Source organism: Pan paniscus, chromosome 4 (assembly GCF_029289425.2).
Source record: "Pan paniscus chromosome 4, NHGRI_mPanPan1-v2.0_pri, whole genome shotgun sequence".
NCBI lineage: Eukaryota > Metazoa > Chordata > Mammalia > Primates > Hominidae > Pan > Pan paniscus.
This window is the reverse complement of record NC_073253.2, coordinates 173,168,971-173,188,432: the sequence shown is the minus strand read 5'-3', so window position 1 is coordinate 173,188,432 and position 19,462 is coordinate 173,168,971. Positions and strand designations below refer to the sequence as shown.

Sequence of the window (19,462 nt, the reverse complement as noted above, 5' to 3'; positions counted from 1 at the left end):
GTCTCTTCTGGTAGCATACATAGAAAACATAGTTTAAACTGGCTTAAAATTACTCATAACTGAAAAATCTGGAGGTTCAACACATGGATCCAGGGCTCAACTGTGTCAACACAACTCAGCCTTTGACCCTGTCTTGTCTGCTTTCCCTGTGGAAATCAAGTTCCACGTGGTGGTGAGGTAAAGCCAGCAGCTCGAGACCAGCATCCTGCCAGGCCCAAACTAAGAAGAAAGAAAATTTGACTCCAGTGTTCTACAGGAAGTTTCATGGGCTCTCCCTGGTCCCAGTTAGGTCAACGCTGAACTGTCACTTAGCCATAGGAATGCAGTGCCCTGACTAGTGAGACCATGGACTGGGGTGGAATCAATGGGTTATGAGAAGGGAGGTTGTTCTCAGGAAAATCAGGTAGCTATTTTGAGGGACATAGGCCCAGATGCAGGGCTGCAAGGACTCTGGTGCCCACCCTAGACTTTAAAAAGAGAACATTACCGGCCAGGCACGGTGGCTCACACCTGTAATCCCAGCACTTTGGGAAGCCAAGGCGGGTGGATCACGAGGTCAAGAGATAGTCACCATCCTGGCTAACACGGTGAAACCCTGTCTCTACTAAATATACAAAAAAAAAAAAAAAAATTAGGCATGGTGGCGGGTGCCTGTAGTCCCAGCTACTCAGGAGACTGAGGCGGGAGGATGGCATGAGCCCAGGAGGCGGAGCTTGCAATGAGCTGAGATCGTGCCACTGTGCTCCAGCCTGGGCAACAGAGTGAGACTCCGTCTCAAAAAAAAAAGAGAACATTACCTGGGAGAGCAACTGTGGATGAGGGAAAGGAAGAGCTGTAGCTTGGGTTTCTGACGGGGGGGCTGGGTTCCATCAATGGGAAGGGATGGGAGAGGACAATGCTGAACCAGCTGCAGGCTCTGGGCCCAGTTGAGGGTGGAGCTAAGGAGACTCCATGCCACCATGAATGTGGCCACAGCTGCCTTCCAGGAGGCCTGGTTCTCAGGGTGGCATCTCAAAGTCATGCCCACCTGCTCTACCTGGCAAATGCCAGGCTCCTCCTCAACCCCAGAAGGCCCAGCTATAATGAGGACCGTGCTGAGAAACTCCCCTTGACCCCCACCTGTGATAGAACAGCCCTTCCCTCCAGAATCCCACCACCCCTATTTCACACCTCTGTCACTGAGCATTGACTGTCATCAGCACTCTCTTGCCTGCCCCGTTACACATGAACAAGGGACCATGTCGAATCTAATTCTCTTTTTAAAATTGTTTTCTTTTTCTTTTTTTTTTTTTTTTTTTTTTTTTGGAGATGGAGTCTCACTCTGTCACCCAGGCTGGAGTGCAGTGGCATGATCTCGGCTCACTGCAATTTCTGTATCCCGGGTTCAAGCGATTCTCCTGCCTCAACCTCCCAAGTAGCTGGGACTACAGGTGCACGCTGCTAGGATGGCTAATTTTTTGTATTTTAGGAGAGATGGGGTTTCACTGTGTTGCCCAGGCTGGTCTTGAACTCCTGAGCTCAAGCAATCTGCCTGCCTTGGCTTCCCAAAGTGCTAGGATTACAGGCGGGAGCCACCATGCCTGGCCTCTTTGTTTGTTTTTTGAGACAGAGTCCCGCTCTGTCGCCCAGGCCAGAGTGCAGTGGTGCGAACTCGGCTCACTGCAACCTCCACCTCTCAGGTTCAGGCAATTCTCCTGCCTCAGTCTCCCAAGTAGCTGGGATTACAGGCGCGCATCACCATACTCGGCTAATTTTTGTGTTTTTAAGGGTTTCACCATGTTGGCCAGGGTGGGTCTCAAACTCCTGACCTCAGGTGATCTGCCCACCTCGACCTCCCAAAGTGCTGGGATTACAGGCATGAGCCACCATGTCCGGCCATAATGAATCCAATTCTCTGTCCCCAGTGTCCAGCCAACAGCCCGGTTCCTAGTGGATGTTAAGCCACCTTGGTTGGGTGGACGGACAGATAGATGAATGGACAGATGGGTGTGCAGGAAGTTGAGCCAAGGGCACAGAACAGAGATCACCATTTCTCATCCCATCAGACAGTGACATAACTTCCATGGTTTCCGGGGTCTCTGTCCCCAGCCAAGCCTAGACCAGTGCCAGCCGCGTCTGTGATGTGAGAGACAGCCCCTTGCCAGCAGCTCTGCCTGAGTGTTGGTGTCCAGCGACTACTTTGGAGCAAGCCCAGCTGGCATCGTAAATGCATGCTCTTCCTACATCAGCCTTGTACCCAGCAGTGTATCACCTACAGTTAGGGCTAGGCCAGCGTGTGCCACGAATATGCAGGGGGGAAAGTGGGCGTGTGGATGGGAGAGGAACAGAGATGAGCCGGTAACAGAGGGGCAAACCTCCAGCCTCATTTTCGGGTTTAGCCTCTAATCCTTTTGTCAGGGTTTCCCTGGACCCCGAGGAGAGAAAGGTGATCGGAGCGAGCGTGGAGAGAAGGTGAGGGCAGCTGGACGGGAGCTGGGGCAGGAGGAGAGGGGGAAGGAGGCAGGTGGGAGTGGAGGCTCAGGTGAAGCAGGTAGAGAGAACCCGGGCTGGGCAGGTGGGCGGAGGCAGGGGGAGGCTGGCCCCACGCGCTTCTCTCGGAGAGATGTTGGAGGTTCCTAAGCCTGGCAGCCATGGCCAATACCACCATCTCCCCTCCTGCACAGGGAGAACGAGGGGTCCCCGGCCGGAAAGGAGTGAAGGGCCAGAAGGGCGAGCCGGGACCACCAGGCCTGGACCAGCCGTGTCCTGTGGTAGGTGTCGGAGGAGGGCCCTGCCCCAGGTCTTTTTGGCCTCCAGCCAGGGTCAGACCAACATCTTCCCTGTCTCAGAACTCAGCTGCAAGTCCCAGAGGCCCCACTGGTCACGCACTGGCCTTCCTCACTGTCAGGGCCACTGCTGCTGCTACTGCCATCATCACGGTTCCCCTTGCTCTGGTCCTAACCACCCCCAACCATGGGCATGACTCGGGGAACCCAGCCCCTCATTCTTCACCCCCAGGACAGGCCTGGCTTGAGTAGGAGCCCACTGTGGGCCATCTTGGGCTGGAAGTGGACAGGGCCTAGACGAGGAGTGGAGGGGCTTTACCTGGAGTCATCAGCGGTGCCCTGGGAGGGGGCTGGGCCCTGCGGAGGGAACCAAAGTTAGCACAGACACGCTGCTGCTGGGGGCGGAGGCAGTGAGTCCCCAGCCCCATCGCTGTGGTCTGGCTGCCTGGGGTGGAAGTCGGGGTCTGACTCCCACTGGGCTTGAGGCCAAGCTGGGCTGAAACTCAGCTTCCCCAAGCACAGACGGTGGGACCACCCTGACCTCTCTGGCTGGCTGTGCCTCCCCTTCCTTCCTCCTTCCCAGAAGAGTCTCTCTGGGCTGGGGCAGCACCTCCCTCTTCCCCACATCCCCTCTGCCTACCCCCACATCCCCTCTGCCTACCCCCACACCCTTCCTGTACCTCTTTCCGTGCTCTCTCAGTGGCCTTTGGTAGCCCACCAGCCCCAGTGGTTTCAGGCACTGGTGCCTGAAACAACCACAATTCAAAAGTCAGCTCCATTTATTTCTTTTCGGAGACAGAGTGTCACTCTGTCACCCAGGCTGGAGCGCAGTGGTGCGATCATGGCTCACTGCAGCCTCCATCTCCCAGGCTCAAGTGATCCTCCTGCCTCAGCTTCCCAAGTAGCCAAGAACTACAGGCATGCACCACCATGCCCAGCTAATTTTTAATTTTTATAGAGCTGGGGTCTTGCAGTGTTGTCCAGGCTGGTCTGGGCTCAAGCGATTGTCCCACCTTGGCCTCCCAGAGTGCCGGGACGACAGGTGTGAGCCACCGTGCCCTGCCTAGTTCCTTTTTCTAGAAAGTAGGGAGGGTTTACATGTCACACTCTTCCGGTGGAGCTCAGAAAAGACAGGAAAAACAGAACAGCTGGGTTTTCATACTAAAACTGGACAGATATTCAGACCTGGCCACTCCAGCCACGGGGATGTGTGCAGGCCGGCCTCAACCTCCAGCGGTGCCAGAGTTAGAGACCCCCTCCCAGACCTCTGGCCTCTGTTCCTCAGTGTCCTTATCCCTGCAGTGGGGGATACCGCTCCCCTCAGACAGTTTTGAGAAGTCAATGAGAAAAGGACTTGAAGAGCGAAGTGGTCAGCGCACAGAAAGGGCGGGGACAGCAGGGGCAGGGTGGCCCAGCCCCGCAGCTCCGGGCCCTGGACCAGGACTCCCCTCCAAATCAGTAAGCCCTTGTCTCCTTTGAAACAGGAGAATCCCACGTGCGGAGGCCGGAGAGGGGCACCAGGCTGGCGGGGCCCTGCGAGGGGCAATGGGCCATGCCCTGCGGTAGGCGGTCTGGCCTGCTGTGTGCCGTGTGCCGTGTGCTGTGTGGGCCTTCGGGGCAGCCAGGGCCCTTGGCTCTGCCTCGGCCTTCCTCGCTTCTGCCTTCCTTTCCGTTCTGCCCTCCTCCCCACCTTCCCTTTGGTGCCTAGCCTGGTCCCTGGTGTACACATGGGAATATTCCAGGGGATGCCCAGTGTCTGAGGCTCATGCCTGTGCTTTGGAACAGAATGACATCTTTTGTGCCTTGGTGTCCCTGATGAGTCAGTCTTTGTTCCTCTCCAGTTTCCCCACCCTCCAGGCTGCCTGAGGAAATCCGGCCCCTGCTCATGTCTGGCTGCTGGGTGGGCACCACAGGTGCCGCTAGATAGCCCTACCCCAGGCCCAGCCCCAACCCCCAGCAACCTGAGCCTGCCCTGCTCCAGCCAGCACAGGCTGGAGCAGGATGCCAATTCCTGGGCCGTCCTTAAAACCCTCCAGGAGCCATTTCTGCCCAAGGCCTGAAAGCTCGCAGGCCCCAGGGTGAGGAGCCAGAGTGACTGTCACATCAGGCAGGAAGCCACACGGCTCTCGGCAGGACCCAGGCCAGAGTCACTGTCACATCAGACAGGAAGCCACACGGCTCTCGGCAGGACCCAGGCCAGAGTCACTGTCACATCAGGCAGGAAGCCACACGGCTCTCGGCAGGACCCAGGCCAGAGTCAGTGTCACATCAGGCAGGAAGCCACACGGCTCTCGGCAGGACCCAGGCCAGAGTCACTGTCACATCAGGCAGGAAGCCACACGGCTCTCGGCAGGACCCAGGCCAGCCTGTGCGTGTCTGGCACGATGCTCATCCCTTCCTAGTGCCCTCCTGTTCCTGGCCACTGCACAGCAGTCCCCACAAAGCACAGAGGGAACACACTCAGGACAAGCTCAGTGAGAGGCCGTCGTTCCCCATGACCCCACTACCTGGGTGGACAGAGGAGGCATTGTGCCCCTGCCTCAGTGGGGCCCAGCAGTCTCACATGGCCGCTCCCTGGCCTGCACCTCCCTACAGACCAGGGGAGGGCATGTGGGGTGTAGAGGAGCTCCCCAGGCCCCATCCCCATCACTGAAACCTTCTTCCTTTCCAGGGCCCCGACGGGCTGCCTGTGCCTGGCTGCTGGCATAAGGTACCATGCAGGGAAGAGTCTCCAGGGCAGGCTTGGGGGAGGCAGGGGAGGGTGGGGGAATGGGAGGGCCCCAGGAGGGTGGGGGAATGGGAGGGCCCCAGAGCCTGGGTGCTGTCACTCAAACCTCTGGGTGTCTGCGGCTTCTCGCACAGTGACTGAATAGCCAGGTTTCCCATCATGACCCTGGTTTTGACTCTCCCATCTTGCATGTGAGGCGTGGGGCTGTGGTCCTGGGTGATGGTGTATAACGCATCCTGTGGGTCACATGGACTCAACTGACACCTGGACCAGGCAGGGCAAAGCCATCAGTGCCCCCTGGGATATCATCCCAACTGGCCCACTGAGAGGGAGTGGGGGGAGGGAAGATAGGAGGAAATGGGCAGGACCGGGGAGGCCAGGCAAGGTGGCCTGGATGGGGGCGGAGCTTCTCGGGCTCCTCGTCACCTTCAGTGTCTTCCTCCTTTTCCAGTGACCCACAGGCCCAGCTCACACCTGTACAGATCCGTGTGGACATTTTTAATTTTTGTAAAAACAAAACAGTAATATATTGATCTTTTTTCATGGAATGCGCTACCTGTGGCCTTTTAACATTCAAGAGCGTGCCCACCCAGCCCAGAGCCACCGGCATGTGAAGCTGCCGGAAAGTGGACAGGCCAGACCAGGGAGATGTGTACTTTCCCAGGAAGGAGACGAAGGTAGAAGCACCTGGCTCGGGCAAGGCTAGAAAGATGCCACGTTGGGCCTTCAGTCACCTGATCAGCAGAGAGACTCTCAGCTGTGGTACTGCCCTGTAAGAACCTGCCCCCCAAAACTCTGGAGTCCCTGGGACACACCCTATCCAAGAAGACCCGGGGGTGGAACAGCGGCTGCTGCTGCTCCTGGCCTCATCAGCCTCCAGACTCAACCACAACCAGCTGCCTCTGCAGTTGGACAAGACTTGGCCCCTGGACAAGACTCGCCCAGCACTTGCGGCTGGGCCTGGGGAGCAGTGAGTGGAAATCCCCCACGAGGGTCTAGCTCTACCACATTCAGGAGGCCTCAGGAGGCCAGCCTGCCACGAGAGCACATGTCCTCTGGCCAGGAGTAGTGGCTGAGCTCTGTGATCGCTGTGATGTGGACCCAGCTCCAGGGAGCAGAGTGTCGGGGATGGAGGGGCCCAGCCTGGACTGACTGCTACTTCCTGTCTCTGTTTCCATATCACCCAGAGAGGGACAAGATAGGACATGGCCTGGCCCAGGGAGGCAGGCCTCCCACTCAGAGTCTGGGTCTCACTGGCCCCAAGTCTCCCACCCAGAACTCTGGCCAAAAATGGCTCTCTAGGTGGGCTGTGCAGGCAAAGCAAAGCTCAGGGCTGGTTCCCAGCTGGCCTGAGCAGGGGGCCTGCCACCAGACCCACCCACGCTCTGACGAGAGGCTTTTCCACCTCCAGCAAGTGTTCCCAGCAACCAGCTCCATCCTGGCTGCTTGCCTTCCATTTCCGTGTAGATGGAGATCACTGTGTGTAATAAACCACAAGTGCGTGTCTGGGTGTGCCTGTGCTTGTGGACTGCCCCTGGGGCACCTCTGGCTGTGGTTTCATCCTGGCCACTGCTGGGTGGGGAGGGAAAAGGGGACCCTCCCTGAGTAAGAGCCATCCCAGAAACCAAAGGAGGAAGTTCGGGGTCAGGGCAAAGATGGGATTTGGAGTTCGGAAGACACAGATTCACTGCCTGGTCCTGCCACACATCAGCTGAGTCCTCTGGCAAGTCAGCTCAAGTCAAATTGAGCCCCTGTGTGCTCCTCTATTGCGGTTACCAGACGGCTGCATAACAAATCTCTCCAGAACTTGTTGCCTTAAAACAATGGTCATTTTGGCCAGACACAGCGGCTCATTCTTTTAATCCCAATACTTTGGGAGGGCAAGGTGGGAGGGTCACTTGAGCCCAGGAGTTCGAGACCAGGCTGGCAGCATAGTGAAACTCCATCTCTACCAAAAGTAAAGAATTCAAAAACATTAGTAGGGTGGGTTGATGTGTGCCTGTGGTCCTAGCTGCTGGGCAGGCTGAAGCGGGAGGACTGCCTGAGCCCAGAAGTTAAAGATCAGCCTGAGCAACATAGAGAAATTCCTCTCTTTAAAAAAAAAAAAAGAAAATCATTTCGATTTCTCTTGTGCAGTCTGTGGTTAATGGGCTCAGTGTGGGTGCTTCTCACTCAGACTCTCACATGGTTGCTTCTGGCTATAGCAGGGACCTCAGATGGCAAATACTTACTTGTGGCCTCTCCACGTGACCCAGGCTGCCTCCCACATGGTGGCTGGATTCCGAAAGTGACTGTCCCAGGTCAGCCAGTTGGAAGCTGTGTCACCTTTTAGGGCCAAGTCTCAGAAGTCATGTGGTGTCACTTTCTGAAAGAGTAGAGGGAGGAGAGTTAGACCCCACCTCTCCACGGGAAAGTGTCAACATCATATTTCAAGGAGAAAATGCGGAATCGTAGATCTTGTTGCAGCCCTCTGAAAAAATGCAAACTGCCACCTCAGCTGTGAAACGAGAGGGCATTACTTACCACTCAGATTGTGGTTCTGTGAGGATCCAGTGCAGACTATGCGAAGAGTGTAGGGTGTGTCCCTCACCCAGAAGCACCCTCAATTCTGATTTTCATCTCTCCTCCTGACTCCAAGGCTGCTGAGCAACGGCCACAGTCCTGCAAAGTGTTCCCACTTCTGTCATCACAGCTGGTCCCTATAACAACTAAGAGAGAGACTGTCTTACAGATGACAAAACCAAGCACACCCAGGGTGGTCTAGGCAAGAAGGGCCATGGGCCGGGCGTGGTGGCTCACGCCTATAATCCCAGCACTTGGGGTGGCTGAGGCGGGCAGATTACCTGAGGTTGAGAGTTCGAGACTAGCCTGACCAACATGGAGAAACCCCGTCTCTACTAAAAATACAAAATTAGCTGGGTGGTGCATGCCTGTAATCCTGTAATCCTGTAATGCCTGTAAATTAGGTGGGTGGTGGTGCATGCCTGTAATCCCAGCTACTCGGGAGGCTGAGGCAGAAGAATCGCTTGCAACCAGGAGGTAGAGGTTGTGGTGAGCTGAGGTCGCACCATTGCCCTCCAGCCTGGGCAACAAGAGTGAAACTCCATCTCAAAAAAAAAAAAAAAAAAAAAGGGCCTGCAGTGATGGTGTCTCTGATGGTGGTGGTGCATTGCACTGACGGTGTCTGAGTCTCCAAGGACTGAAGCCTAGGGCAGGCCACAGTATGGGTGGTCACCCTCAGACTTCTGTGACACGGCCTTGCTAAGCAGAAGAGGCTCGGCCACACACTGGCTAAGGAGGGAGGGATATATCCAGTCCCCTCCTCTGTCTCCCTAAGGAACTGGCAATAAGTGGAAGGTCACATCGCTCAGCCAGTTGTCTGGGTCAACAGGGAAGCCAGTAGTGGGAAAAGGAAGAGAAACACAGTGGGGCTGTGATGACTGATGGAGGTCACTGGGTGTCCATGCCGCCTCTGGAGTTCCTGCATAACCTCACCATCTGCATGCTACACTTCACAGTTCCCTCCTTCCTCCATCCAGGAACCTCACTTGATCCCCTCACCAGCCCTGCGAAGCCCAGAGCTTGTGTGATAGGTGTCGATATGCCCATTTTACATAGGGGAAAACTGAGGCTCAGAGAGGGTAGTCACCTGGCCAGGGATGCACAGCCAGGACATAGTGGCAGGCTTGGGACTGCACCTAGGCTCTTGGGTTTGTCCTCTCATATGTCCTTCTGAAACTTGTCTGGCAGAGCATGGAATCTGATAGGCAGCTCCATGATGCTGGGTGATTGGCAGGTAGATCCTCGTGGGGTAGAAGCCATGTGTTCCCCCACTTCCCCAGTCTTCTGAGGGGGTCTCTCCTGCTCCTTTAGGCAGGATGGGGCATTCTTGGCCCACTGCTGCCCCCTTGCGGTCTCATACCTTGTATCCTGATGGCTGCAAACGTTTCAACTGCAAGCTTAAAAATGTAGAGTGGGCTGAGTCCTCAAAGTGCCCGGGGAGAGCACAGAGGCGGTAGAGGGTTCAATGATTTGTTCAAGGTCCCAGCCGAGACACTGGGGAGCACCCTGCTTCACAGCTGAGACTCAAGGACTGGGGGGCCTCAGGCCTCCTGCCAAGAAAGGCAGTACAGCCTCAAAGTACCCCTTTCTGGAAGAGAGAGAAGTACATTTACTGAGCCCTGCTGTGTCCCATGACAGCTAAACTAACCACAAGGATAACGATCCCTTTTTATAGATGAATGTGAAGGGGACTTACCAGGTCTCTTTCCTCCTGGTCCCTAGGAGACCACTAGGAATACATGGGATGCTTCTGGTTAGCACAATGATTGCAGGACACCTGGGCATTTAGGGGGCAGGGCCAGGGATAGCAAACACCTAAAATGCATAGGACAATCCTACCCAGTGACAAATCATCTCAACAAGAATCCCAGTGCCAACCCTGTTGAGAAACACCATGCCCTGGGTTCAAATCCTGACTCAGCCACTTCCATCCCCTACCCTCTTGGACTCCAACATTGCCTAGAGGGCCAGGCATGAAATAAAGGACAGATGAGTGCCTGGCACAGGGCCAGAGACAAGGAGTGGGCTTTTCTGAGCAGGAAGAAGGTGAGGCCTCCTGGTGTTCTGTGCCATGCTAGAAGATACTCCTGGCCCAGGAAATGGCTCAACCTGGTCTGACCTCCAACTATATCACCTCTTGACCCAGGAGCAGGTGAGATGTTAGCCGGGCCCAGCTACAGCCTTCTCACCCTCTGCCTTAAAGCAGGAAAAGCCCCTGAGCCAACCCGATTCCTCTGAGCTGCACGGGGCCACAGCTGTGGCTGGAGTTTGGGCTGCAAGACAGGGCTGAAAGGCGGGCCCCAAATAGGACTCACACACACACAAATACACACACACACACACACACACACGGTCTGTGAGGTCTTGATCCTCAGAAACGAAGTACAGGCTGGGTATGGTGGTGTGCACCTGTAGTAGCAGGTACTTGGGAGGCTGAGATGGGAGGATCACATGATCCCAGGGAGGGAGAGACTGCAATGCTGCACTCCAGCCTGAACAACAGAATAAGACCCTTTCTTTAAAAAAAAAAAAAATACAGGCCACAAGCAGTTAACCTCGCAGTTAATTTGGGAAGAATTTTTTCCAAAAATCATGTAAAATATTCAATTCAGCTTTACAGTTAAAAATAAGAAATTCCATTCTTTTAGGGAAGATGAAAAAGTCCTGTTGCATGGATGGTGGTGATGGTTGCACGACGATGTGAATGTACTTTTGCCACTGAATTGTATCCTTAAAAATGGTTAAAATGGTAAAATTTTGTTATGTATATTTTACACAATAAAGAAAAAAGAAACTCCAAATGTTCTTTAATAAATGCCTTAATTGGCCGGGTGCGGTGGCTCACCCGGCCTGTAATCCCAGCAGTCTGGGAGGCCGAGGCAGGCAGATCATCTGAGGTCAGGAGTTCAATAAATGCCTTATGCATCTTACAACTGTATTGGGAAGAGAAGAAATCAGCAATGAGGGAGTGAAGCAGAGGCCTGGGAATCATGATGTGGACAGAAAGAAGGGACAATCAGGAGCCTCCCCTGCACCTGCTGCAGTCCCAGGCCCGTGTTCCAGGGTTCTTCAAGGCAGAAAGCCCCAGTGCCTCACCCCAAGAGGGGGCTTTTCTCTCATATCCCAGCCCCTTGGGAGGCCTTTTCTTCTCACTCCCTGGGCTGGGAGTCAAGAAGACCTCAGTAGGAGTCCAGCCTCTGCAGCCTTGCTGCGTGTCTGACAACAAAACCCTTTCCCTTTCTGGGCTTCAGGGTCACCGACATGTACCACAAGGAGGATTCCCAACCTCTCTTCTTGCCCAAACACTGCATGATTCTCTCAGCGTTGATATAGCTCGTCCGGTTCACCCTGCCTAGATTCTAGCAGGAACTATGGTGCCCTGAAGGTCAAGCCCATGGTGATCTCCTTGGTCAGCCCCAGAAGGGACCCTGGGCTCTCCTTCTGCTCTTCCTGCTGCCCCTTCATGGGGCTGGGAAAACCTAGGACCTGCTTCTCCCACCCTGAGGCCCCTACTGTGTACCAGGCCCGGGTAAGGTACCAGTCACATACTCGCACTTAGGCCTCACAGTTCATCCCATTTTATGCACAAGGCGACTCAAAGACTGAGTCTGGCCCAGGGAAGGCCTGCAGGAGCTCCGAGCCCCGCCTGGGCGCCAGGAGCAGGGGCGGGGTCGTCCGGGACCCTTTCCCGGAAGGGAGGCCGCAGGGGCGGGGCCTGCGGGGCGCGTCCCGGAACCAGAGACGGGGCAGCGCTCGAGTTCCTGCGCGGGACTGCCAAGACACGACCACGGGCTGGAAGGCTGCCAGGCCCAGCGGGCAAGCGAAGAAATGAACCACCGCAACGCGGGCGCTTGGGGGCGGGGCCGAGTGCGAACCTGAGCCCCAAATCCCGACCCAGGCAGGGGCGGGGCCCGGAGCGGGGCCTTGGAGGCCCAGCCCGCGCGGCGACGTCTCCGCGTGGCGTCACGGCACCGACTGACGGCCACCCACCATGGCCGCAGACCAGCGCCCGAAGGCCGACACCCTGGCCCTGAGGCAACGGCTCATCAGGTACCCGGGCGGGGGGCGGGCGGCGGGGGGCGCGGGGCTGCGCAGAGAGACACGCGCACGCACGACGCACGCACGCACTACGCACGCGCCACGCACGCGCCTCCCGCTAGGAAGCCGCTGCTACTCATCCCGTCCGGCCACTGCCCCGGCCCCGCTGCAGCTTGTAGGGCCCGAAGCGGGCGGCGCCGTTGGGCAGTCCCGGCGGGTGGTCTCCGGGGCCGCCTCCCCGACAGCGCCGTCTCCAGGCCGCCCAGTTCAGGAGACGGCCCCGCCCTCACCGCTGTTCGGCTGTGTCAGCCTCGCTTGGCAGCCTTTACTCCGGAGAAGACCTTCACCCTGGCGCCTGAGAGGACCTCACCCAGGGTGGCCCGTCAGCAGCACCTGGGCCTGGCTCGAGAGTGACCTGGGAGGGGGCTGAAAGGGCAGACAAGGGAGAGTCGGGGGAGTCGGTTCACAGGCAGCACACTTGACCTGTGAGGGGGCCCTCGGTGGGACGGTGGGTGAGGTAGCCTCCCACTGGAGCTTAGGGCTGGCACCCAGCGAGGGGCAGCAGGACCACGTGGCTGGCAAGGAGCTGTTTAGGGCTGAGAGCCAGGCACCTAATGTTGGTGCCCTGTCCCATCCCATCGAGGACACGCGGCCTTATGGAGTCCCCGTGGGACGGGGCAGCCACCTTTTCTCAGGATCCAGGAGACTGACGTGGCCACATGCAGAAATGAGCAAGGAGGCCACAGAGGCTTAAAATGCTTTAAGAAACAATTCTAAGTTTCAGCAACTTGTTACCCCATCTGCTTCCTCCTTTGCAACCACCTGTGGAGTGGAGAGACAAGGCAGGGAAGCAGCACCTTGCCCTTCAAGCTTTCATTTCCCCCCCACCAGAAACTGGGAAGGGGTGGGCGGGGGTCTGTGATGAGTAGACTTCACCCTTTCGGTCTTCAGACATGGCTGTCCACTCCTTGCCTGTCCCCACAGCTCTTCCTGCAGACTCTTTTTTCCCGAGGATCCTGTTAAGATTGTCCGGGCCCAAGGGCAGTACATGTACGATGAACAGGGGGCAGAATACATCGATTGCATCAGCAATGTGGCGCACGGTCAGTATCACACCTCAGGCTGGCAGGGCAGGAGAGGAAGGCAGTGCTGTGAACCTGGTCCCAAGGTGACCTGAGATTGCCGAGAGGTGTGGAGAACCTGGGTGGAGTTGAGGCACTGTCAATATGCAGAGGAGGCTCAGCCTTTGCAATATAGCTGTGGAATTCTGCAATCTGGAGCTGTGCTAAACCAGGCAGGGGTCAGCAATCTAGGTCTGTGAGTCTAGTTCCACTTGGGACTGATGATGAGCTCACAAAGTGGCAGATGGCCCGGCTGTGACCAGCAATGTAGCACAGTGCTGCCCAAGTGCTGGGGTCATGGCAGTGCTTCAACCCCATTGGCCATCTCAGGTGCTAGGCAAGGGAGCTGAAGTAGGAATTCAGTCATCTTGATGAGGCTGCCAGAGCTGATGGAAAGAAAGGGAGTCTGAGACTCAGCAGGCACATGGAAGATGAATAAAGTTGAGGTTAAAAAAAAAAAAAAAAAGCAGAGACTCTAGTCTTAGACCGCTTGGGCTCAAATCCCTGTCCCCTACTTACTAACTTGTGATCTCGGGCAAGTTACTTAATTCTCAGTGCCTCAGTTTGCTTATCTGTGAAAGACATAATGATACTAGGTACCCACTTTAAGGTGTTTGGAGAATTAAGTGTGTTAATTTATGTAGCTTGCTCTGAATGTGCCTGGCACATGGTGAGCTCTCAGTACATATTCACTGTTATTATCCTTGGCCTTTGACAATCAAGATTACCACCAGCCCCCTTGGCTGGTGAAGTGAAACCAGTTGACAGTCACCCCCCACCCCACTTTTGTCATACAAGCCTCAAAAGGCCTTCCAGCCTGGGCAACATAATGAGACCTTGTCTCTACCAAAAAAAACTTAAAAATTAGCCAGGCATGGTGACTGGTGTCTATAGCCCCACCTGCTCAGGAGGCTGAGGTGGGAGGACCACTTGAGCCCGGGAGTGTGAGGATGCAGTGAATGCCATGATCACACCATACACTCCAGCCTGGGTGACAGAGTAAGGCCCTGTTAAAAAAAAAAAAAAAAGTCCTCCTTAAAGACATGGGCTTTCTAGACAGGGTTCTTCTGCTGAAGCGGCTTTCCTTCTGCCAGAATCTCAGGAACTCCTGGATCTGCCTTTCCAGAACCAGCTTCTCTCTCCCTGCTCTGCCTTCAGACTGCCCTCTTTCTACCTCTCCCTCTAGAACTACATCTCTTCTGGCTGGGTTTATAGCTTGGGGCTGGGGGAGGCCCAGTGGGACTGGCTGAGTGGAGCCAGCCGTGTGACGGAGGCGGCCCTCTTCCAGTTGGGCACTGCCACCCTCTCGTGGTCCAAGCAGCACATGAGCAGAACCAGGTGCTCAACACCAACAGCCGGTACCTGCATGACAACATCGTGGACTATGCGCAGAGGCTGTCAGAGACCCTGCCGGAGCAGCTCTGTGTGTTCTATTTCCTGAATTCTGGGTAAGTGGACTGTGGCCAGCCCCCGGGAAGAGGGTGAGACGGTAACAAAGACAGTCACTCACATGGGCCTAGTGTAGTGTAGCTGACCGAGTGTGGACTCGGAGAGGCAGCCCTCACTGCACCAGGCTCCTGAGATTCCCGGCTGTAGGCCCTGATGCTTTCTCTGTTGGAGCCAGTTTCCTTGTCTCTTATTGGAGGATGTTATTACCTCCTTTCTAGGATCATTGCTGGGGCTTAGTGAGGTAATATGTTCCTTTATTTCTGCCTTACGGATACAGCCAAAATCCCTGCCTGTGGATTGCTCAGTAAGGAAGGAAAACATCAAGTGATTCTTCAAAGAAATACAGAATTGCAAGGAGGGCTCTGGAGGAAGTGTACAGGGTATCATGAGGCCTAGAAAAAGTGAGGGGACCTGACCTGGGGATTCAGGGAAACCTTCCCTGAGGAAGGGCTGTTAAGCTAAGAGCTGACTAGGAGATAACTAGAAGAGGAGGAAGGAAGGGTGCTGCCACTGCATCAGAAGTCTCGTCAAGGCTGGGCACGATGGCTCATGCCTGTAATCCCAGCACTTCGGGAGATCGAGGTGGGCGGATCACTTGAGGTCAGGAGTTTGAGACCAGCCCGGCCAACAGGGCGAAACCCCGTCTCTACTAAAAATACACAAAATTTAGCTGGGCGTGGTGGTGGGTGCCTGTAATCCCAACTACTCAGGAGGCTGGGCAGGAGAATTGCTTGAACCGGGAGGCGGAGGTTGCAGTGAGCCAAAATTGCACCACTGCACTCCAGTCTGCAGGACAGAGAGAGGCTCTATCTCAAAAAAAAAAAAAAATAGTCTCATCAAAACTCTTGTCAAGGTTGGTCACCACACAGAACTGCCTGTGGAAAGGCCCTGCAGCAGGAAAGGATATGGTACCCAGCACACTTGAGGAACCGAAAGAAGTCCACGAAGGGAAAGCAGAGGCTGTGAGCTGTTGGGAGGCAAGCAGGGCGCATCACCTAGGGCCTTCTCCGCCAAGTGAGGAAGCTGTCTTTATCCTAAGAGCATTGGGAAACTATCGGAGGCTTTAATCAGGAAACGATGTCTTACAGGGAACGGAGCGCAAGAGTGGACACTGTTAGGTGCCAGTTCAGTGGCCAGGTGAAAGGTCATGGTAGCTCACACTAGGATCGGCAGTGGAGACAAACAGGCAGGCGATTACAGTGTATCTGGGAGAGAACATTCCAACAAATCATAGGTGGTGGCGTTGAATTATAGTGATGATTATTGTGGCCACTCACACAGTACAGACATCTGCCCCCCAGATAATTTTTAGGAAGTGGAATTCACCATCTTCATTTTACAGGTGGGGTAACAGCAGTTCAAAGAAAGGAACTTGAGCCCAGACATTTCCCATGTCAAGTGCTGGAGCCTCTGGAAAGAGCAGGGAGCTGGTGCTTCCTCAGTGGTGGTGGAGGAGGGGCATTCTTATGCCACCAGCTTTATTCTGTGGATTCCAGTGACTTCCATGTTGCCAAATCCAAAGCAATCTCTTTGCTGCATTGTCTTACTCTGTCCCAGCAGTAATTGACAGTTACCACTCTCCAGAAGTGCTCTGTCCTCTTGCTTCCAGGGCGCTGTGCTCTCCTGTTTTCTACCAGCTTCTCTAGCCACTCCTTCCCTGTCGTCTTTGCTGATTCCTCCTCTGTTCCTTGGGGCTGATCCTGGGCCACTTTTCTCTCCGAGCCCTCTCCTCAGGTGATCTCTTCCATTCTCTTGGTATTACATAGCATCCATGTGTTGGTGACTCACAAATTTTTTTGAGCCCAGACATGTCCCATGTGTTCCAACTCGAGGTTCTGACTGCCCCTGTGACATCTGACAAACATCTCCAGCTTCATGTGTTCAAAAGGGCAAGGGTTGATTGGACCATGGTACTGTTCTCCCTCACCTGCCCAAGAAGGCTATCCCCACTCACCCCCGCTCATCTTGCCTTGTAAAGGGCATCACCACCTATATCTGCTCCAGGCAGAAACCACACGCTCCCCAGTCCTGCATCAATCCTGCCTCCTCCATCTCCATGATGCCTTTTAACTCCCTCCACCTCTCCATCTCCATGGCCACCACCTGCTCTCACCTGGCATCCTCCTCCTTGGTCTTCTCCTTCTACTTTTATTCTTGTCAACTCCATTAGACACAGCCAGAGGCCACCTCCTAAAATAGGAGCTGACTCATGTCCCTTTTCTCATTAAAACTCTTTGGTGGCTTCACATGGCACTGAGAAGAAAACTCAGCCTCCTTCCCAGCCCTGTGCACATGTCCCCTGCATGTCTCCCCACTTCCTCTCTTACCCTGCCCTCCTTAGACCCTGGCCTCCCTCATCTTCTCCTGGTTCCCGGAGCACACTGAGCTCTTTTCCTTCACAAGGCCTTGGTGCGTGCTGTTCCATCTGCCTGGAAACTTCTCCCTCAAGACTCAGTACACGAGTCACCTCCCCATAGACACTTCCCCTGACCCTCTGTGTTGGTCTGCTCTGGCTGTCATAAGAAAATACCAGAGACTGAGTGGCTTAAACAAAAGACATTTATTTTTTCACAGTCCTGGAGGCTGGAAGTCCAAGACCAAGGTGTTCGCAGGGTTGGTTTCTTCTAAGGCCTCTCTCCTTGGCTTGGAGATGGCCCTGGTTGGTCTTCTGAGTGCAGGTGTCCCTGGTGTCTCTGTGTGTGTCCAGATTTTCTCTTATAAGGACACTGGTTAGATTGGATGAAGGGGCCCCTGACGGCCTCATTTTAATGTAATTACCTCTCTTATCTCCATATCCGTTCACATACGGGCCATTCTGAGCTACTGGGGATTAGGGGTTCAACACATAAATTGGGGGTGGGGGGGTGTGCAGCTCAGCCCATAAACATGCCCCCTCTGGCTCGCTCTCCCAGGGCATCCATCGTAGCACTTAGAAAAATGATCACTTTTTCTTTTTTGGCTTTGTGGTGGCGTGTGTGTGTGTATTTGTATATACACACATATATATATAAATACACAGACACACATATATACAAACACAGGCATTCATTTTCGTCCACAGTTCCTGGCTCATAACTCCCACAGCCCTTGTTACACTCTTTTGTTACAACATTGGGTGTGTCAGGCCTCAGGAGACAATCACTCTAACCTCCTGCCCTTCCTTTTACCTGCCCAAGACAGGACTCTAATCTTCCCCACCTTTCTGATGGTGGGTCATACAACTCATTCCAGAGAGGGTCCCACCCCATATCCTGCTAGAAGGAATGCTGCTGTCATGAAGCTTCCATAAAAACCAAGGGGACTGGATTCAGAGAGCTTCCAGATAACTGAACATAGAGAGGTTCTAGAAGGGTGGTGCACCCAGGGAGGGCACAGGAAGCTCCATGCCCTTCCTTCATACCTCACCCTATGCATCTCTTTATCTGTATCTTTTGTAATATCCTTTATAATAAACCAGTAAATGTATTTCCCTTAGTTTTGTGAGCCACTCGAGCAAATTGAACCTACAGAGGGAATTGTGGGAACCTCAACTTGAAGCCAGTCGGTCAGAAGTTCCAAAGGTCAGCTGGGCGCGGTGGTTCACGCCTGTAATCCCAGCACTTTGGGAGGCCGAGGCGGGTGGATCAGGAGTTTGAGACCAGCCTAGCCAACATGGTGAAACCCTGTCTCTACTAAAAATACGAAAAATTAGCTGGGCGTCGTGGTGGGCGCCTGTAATCCCAGCTACTTGGGAGGCTGAAGCAGGAGAATTGCTTGAGCCTGAGAGGCAGAGGCTGCAGTGAGCCGAGATCGCGCCACTGCACTCCAGCCCGGGCAACAGAGCGAGACTGTCTAAAAAAAAAAAAGAAATTCCAAAGGTGGCCAGCATGGTGGCTCATGCCTATAATTCCAGTACTTTGAGGCTGAGGTGGGAGGAATGCTTGAGTCTCCAGTCTGGGCAATATAGTGAGACCCCATCTCTGCAAAAAAAGAAGTTCCAGAGGCCCAGACTTGCTACTGGTGCCCAGGGGGCTGTGGGGCAGCTTGGGCATTGAGCCCTCATGCTGTGGGATCTGATGCTGTCTCTAGGTAGATAGTGTTGGAATTGAATTGGAGGACACTCAGCTGGTGTCCGCTGCAGAACTGATGGCTTGCCTGCTGGTGGGGAGAAATCCTTACATATTTTTTGGAGTCACAGAAGTCTTCTGTGTTGATTGTTGTAGTGTGAAAGCAGAGGAAAAACAATGGTTTGGGTTTTTTCCAAACAACTTTCATGACACATATGAGAATGTAAATTCCAGAAGGGCCAAGGCCATGTCTGTTTTACCTACTCTTTTTCCCCCAGCTTCTAGTACATAGGAGGCATTTGATATATACCAAACAAACAAGCAAGTGACTGACTAGTGGATGTCCTGAGAATCTTCTTGCTGCTGGGAGGGTCCTCCTGCCCTCAGCATTTCTCTCTGGGAAGCTCTTAGACTACTCTCTCAGTCATGCCCACCTTTTCGGTCATAGGTCAGAAGCCAATGACCTGGCCCTGAGGCTGGCTCGCCACTACACGGGACACCAGGACGTGGTGGTATTAGATCAGTAAGTGCAACTCACAGCCCTACCGTTCCCAGAAGCCTGGCCCACAGGCTTCTTGATGATCCGTGAGACTGACTCTGGGTGCCTTAGGCAGGGAGGATAAGGGGCCTGGGCTACTGAAGACAAGCGTGGCAGGCAGAGGACCAGGCCTGAGACCTCCCAGAGGCTCTGTCACCCTGGGCCACCATTCTGGGAAGGGAGCTCTGGGGAGCAGAGTGCGCTTTGTAAGAGAC

At 54.6% G+C, this 19,462-nt stretch overlaps 2 protein-coding genes across 10 annotated transcripts in view; both read left to right on the top strand.

The window, feature by feature from the left end:
- Positions 1-7,001, top strand: part of COL23A1 (collagen type XXIII alpha 1 chain) — a 351,166-nt gene extending 344,165 nt beyond the window's left edge. The window contains exons 26-29 of one of the 2 annotated variants that reach the window (XM_034961132.3): positions 2,398-2,451; positions 2,664-2,750; positions 5,437-5,475; positions 5,945-7,001. In XM_034961132.3, coding sequence (XP_034817023.1) covers positions 2,398-2,451; positions 2,664-2,750; positions 5,437-5,475; positions 5,945-5,947 — 183 coding nt within the window. In that variant the 3' untranslated portion in view covers positions 5,948-7,001. Of the gene's footprint in view, positions 1-2,397; positions 2,452-2,663; positions 2,751-4,249; positions 4,575-5,436; positions 5,476-5,944 lie in introns of those variants that run through there. The other variant, XM_055113075.2, reaches the window with a different exon arrangement.
- A 4,728-nt stretch (positions 7,002-11,729) lies between these two features.
- The window catches only part of PHYKPL (5-phosphohydroxy-L-lysine phospho-lyase), a 25,995-nt gene continuing 18,262 nt past the window's right edge, over positions 11,730-19,462 (top strand). For 5 of the 8 annotated variants that reach the window (XR_010112145.1, XR_010112146.1, XM_024928750.4 and 2 more), the window contains exons 1-4: positions 11,776-12,105; positions 13,078-13,196; positions 14,503-14,662; positions 19,158-19,232. Coding sequence is in view for 5 of the 8 variants with exons in the window: in XM_024928750.4 (XP_024784518.1) it covers positions 12,047-12,105; positions 13,078-13,196; positions 14,503-14,662; positions 19,158-19,232 (413 nt within the window). In the remaining 3 variants the exon portion in view is untranslated. Of the gene's footprint in view, positions 12,106-13,077; positions 13,197-14,502; positions 14,663-19,157; positions 19,233-19,462 lie in introns of all 8 variants that reach the window. The other 3 variants (XM_003805373.5, XR_010112147.1, XM_024928748.4) reach the window with 3 other exon arrangements.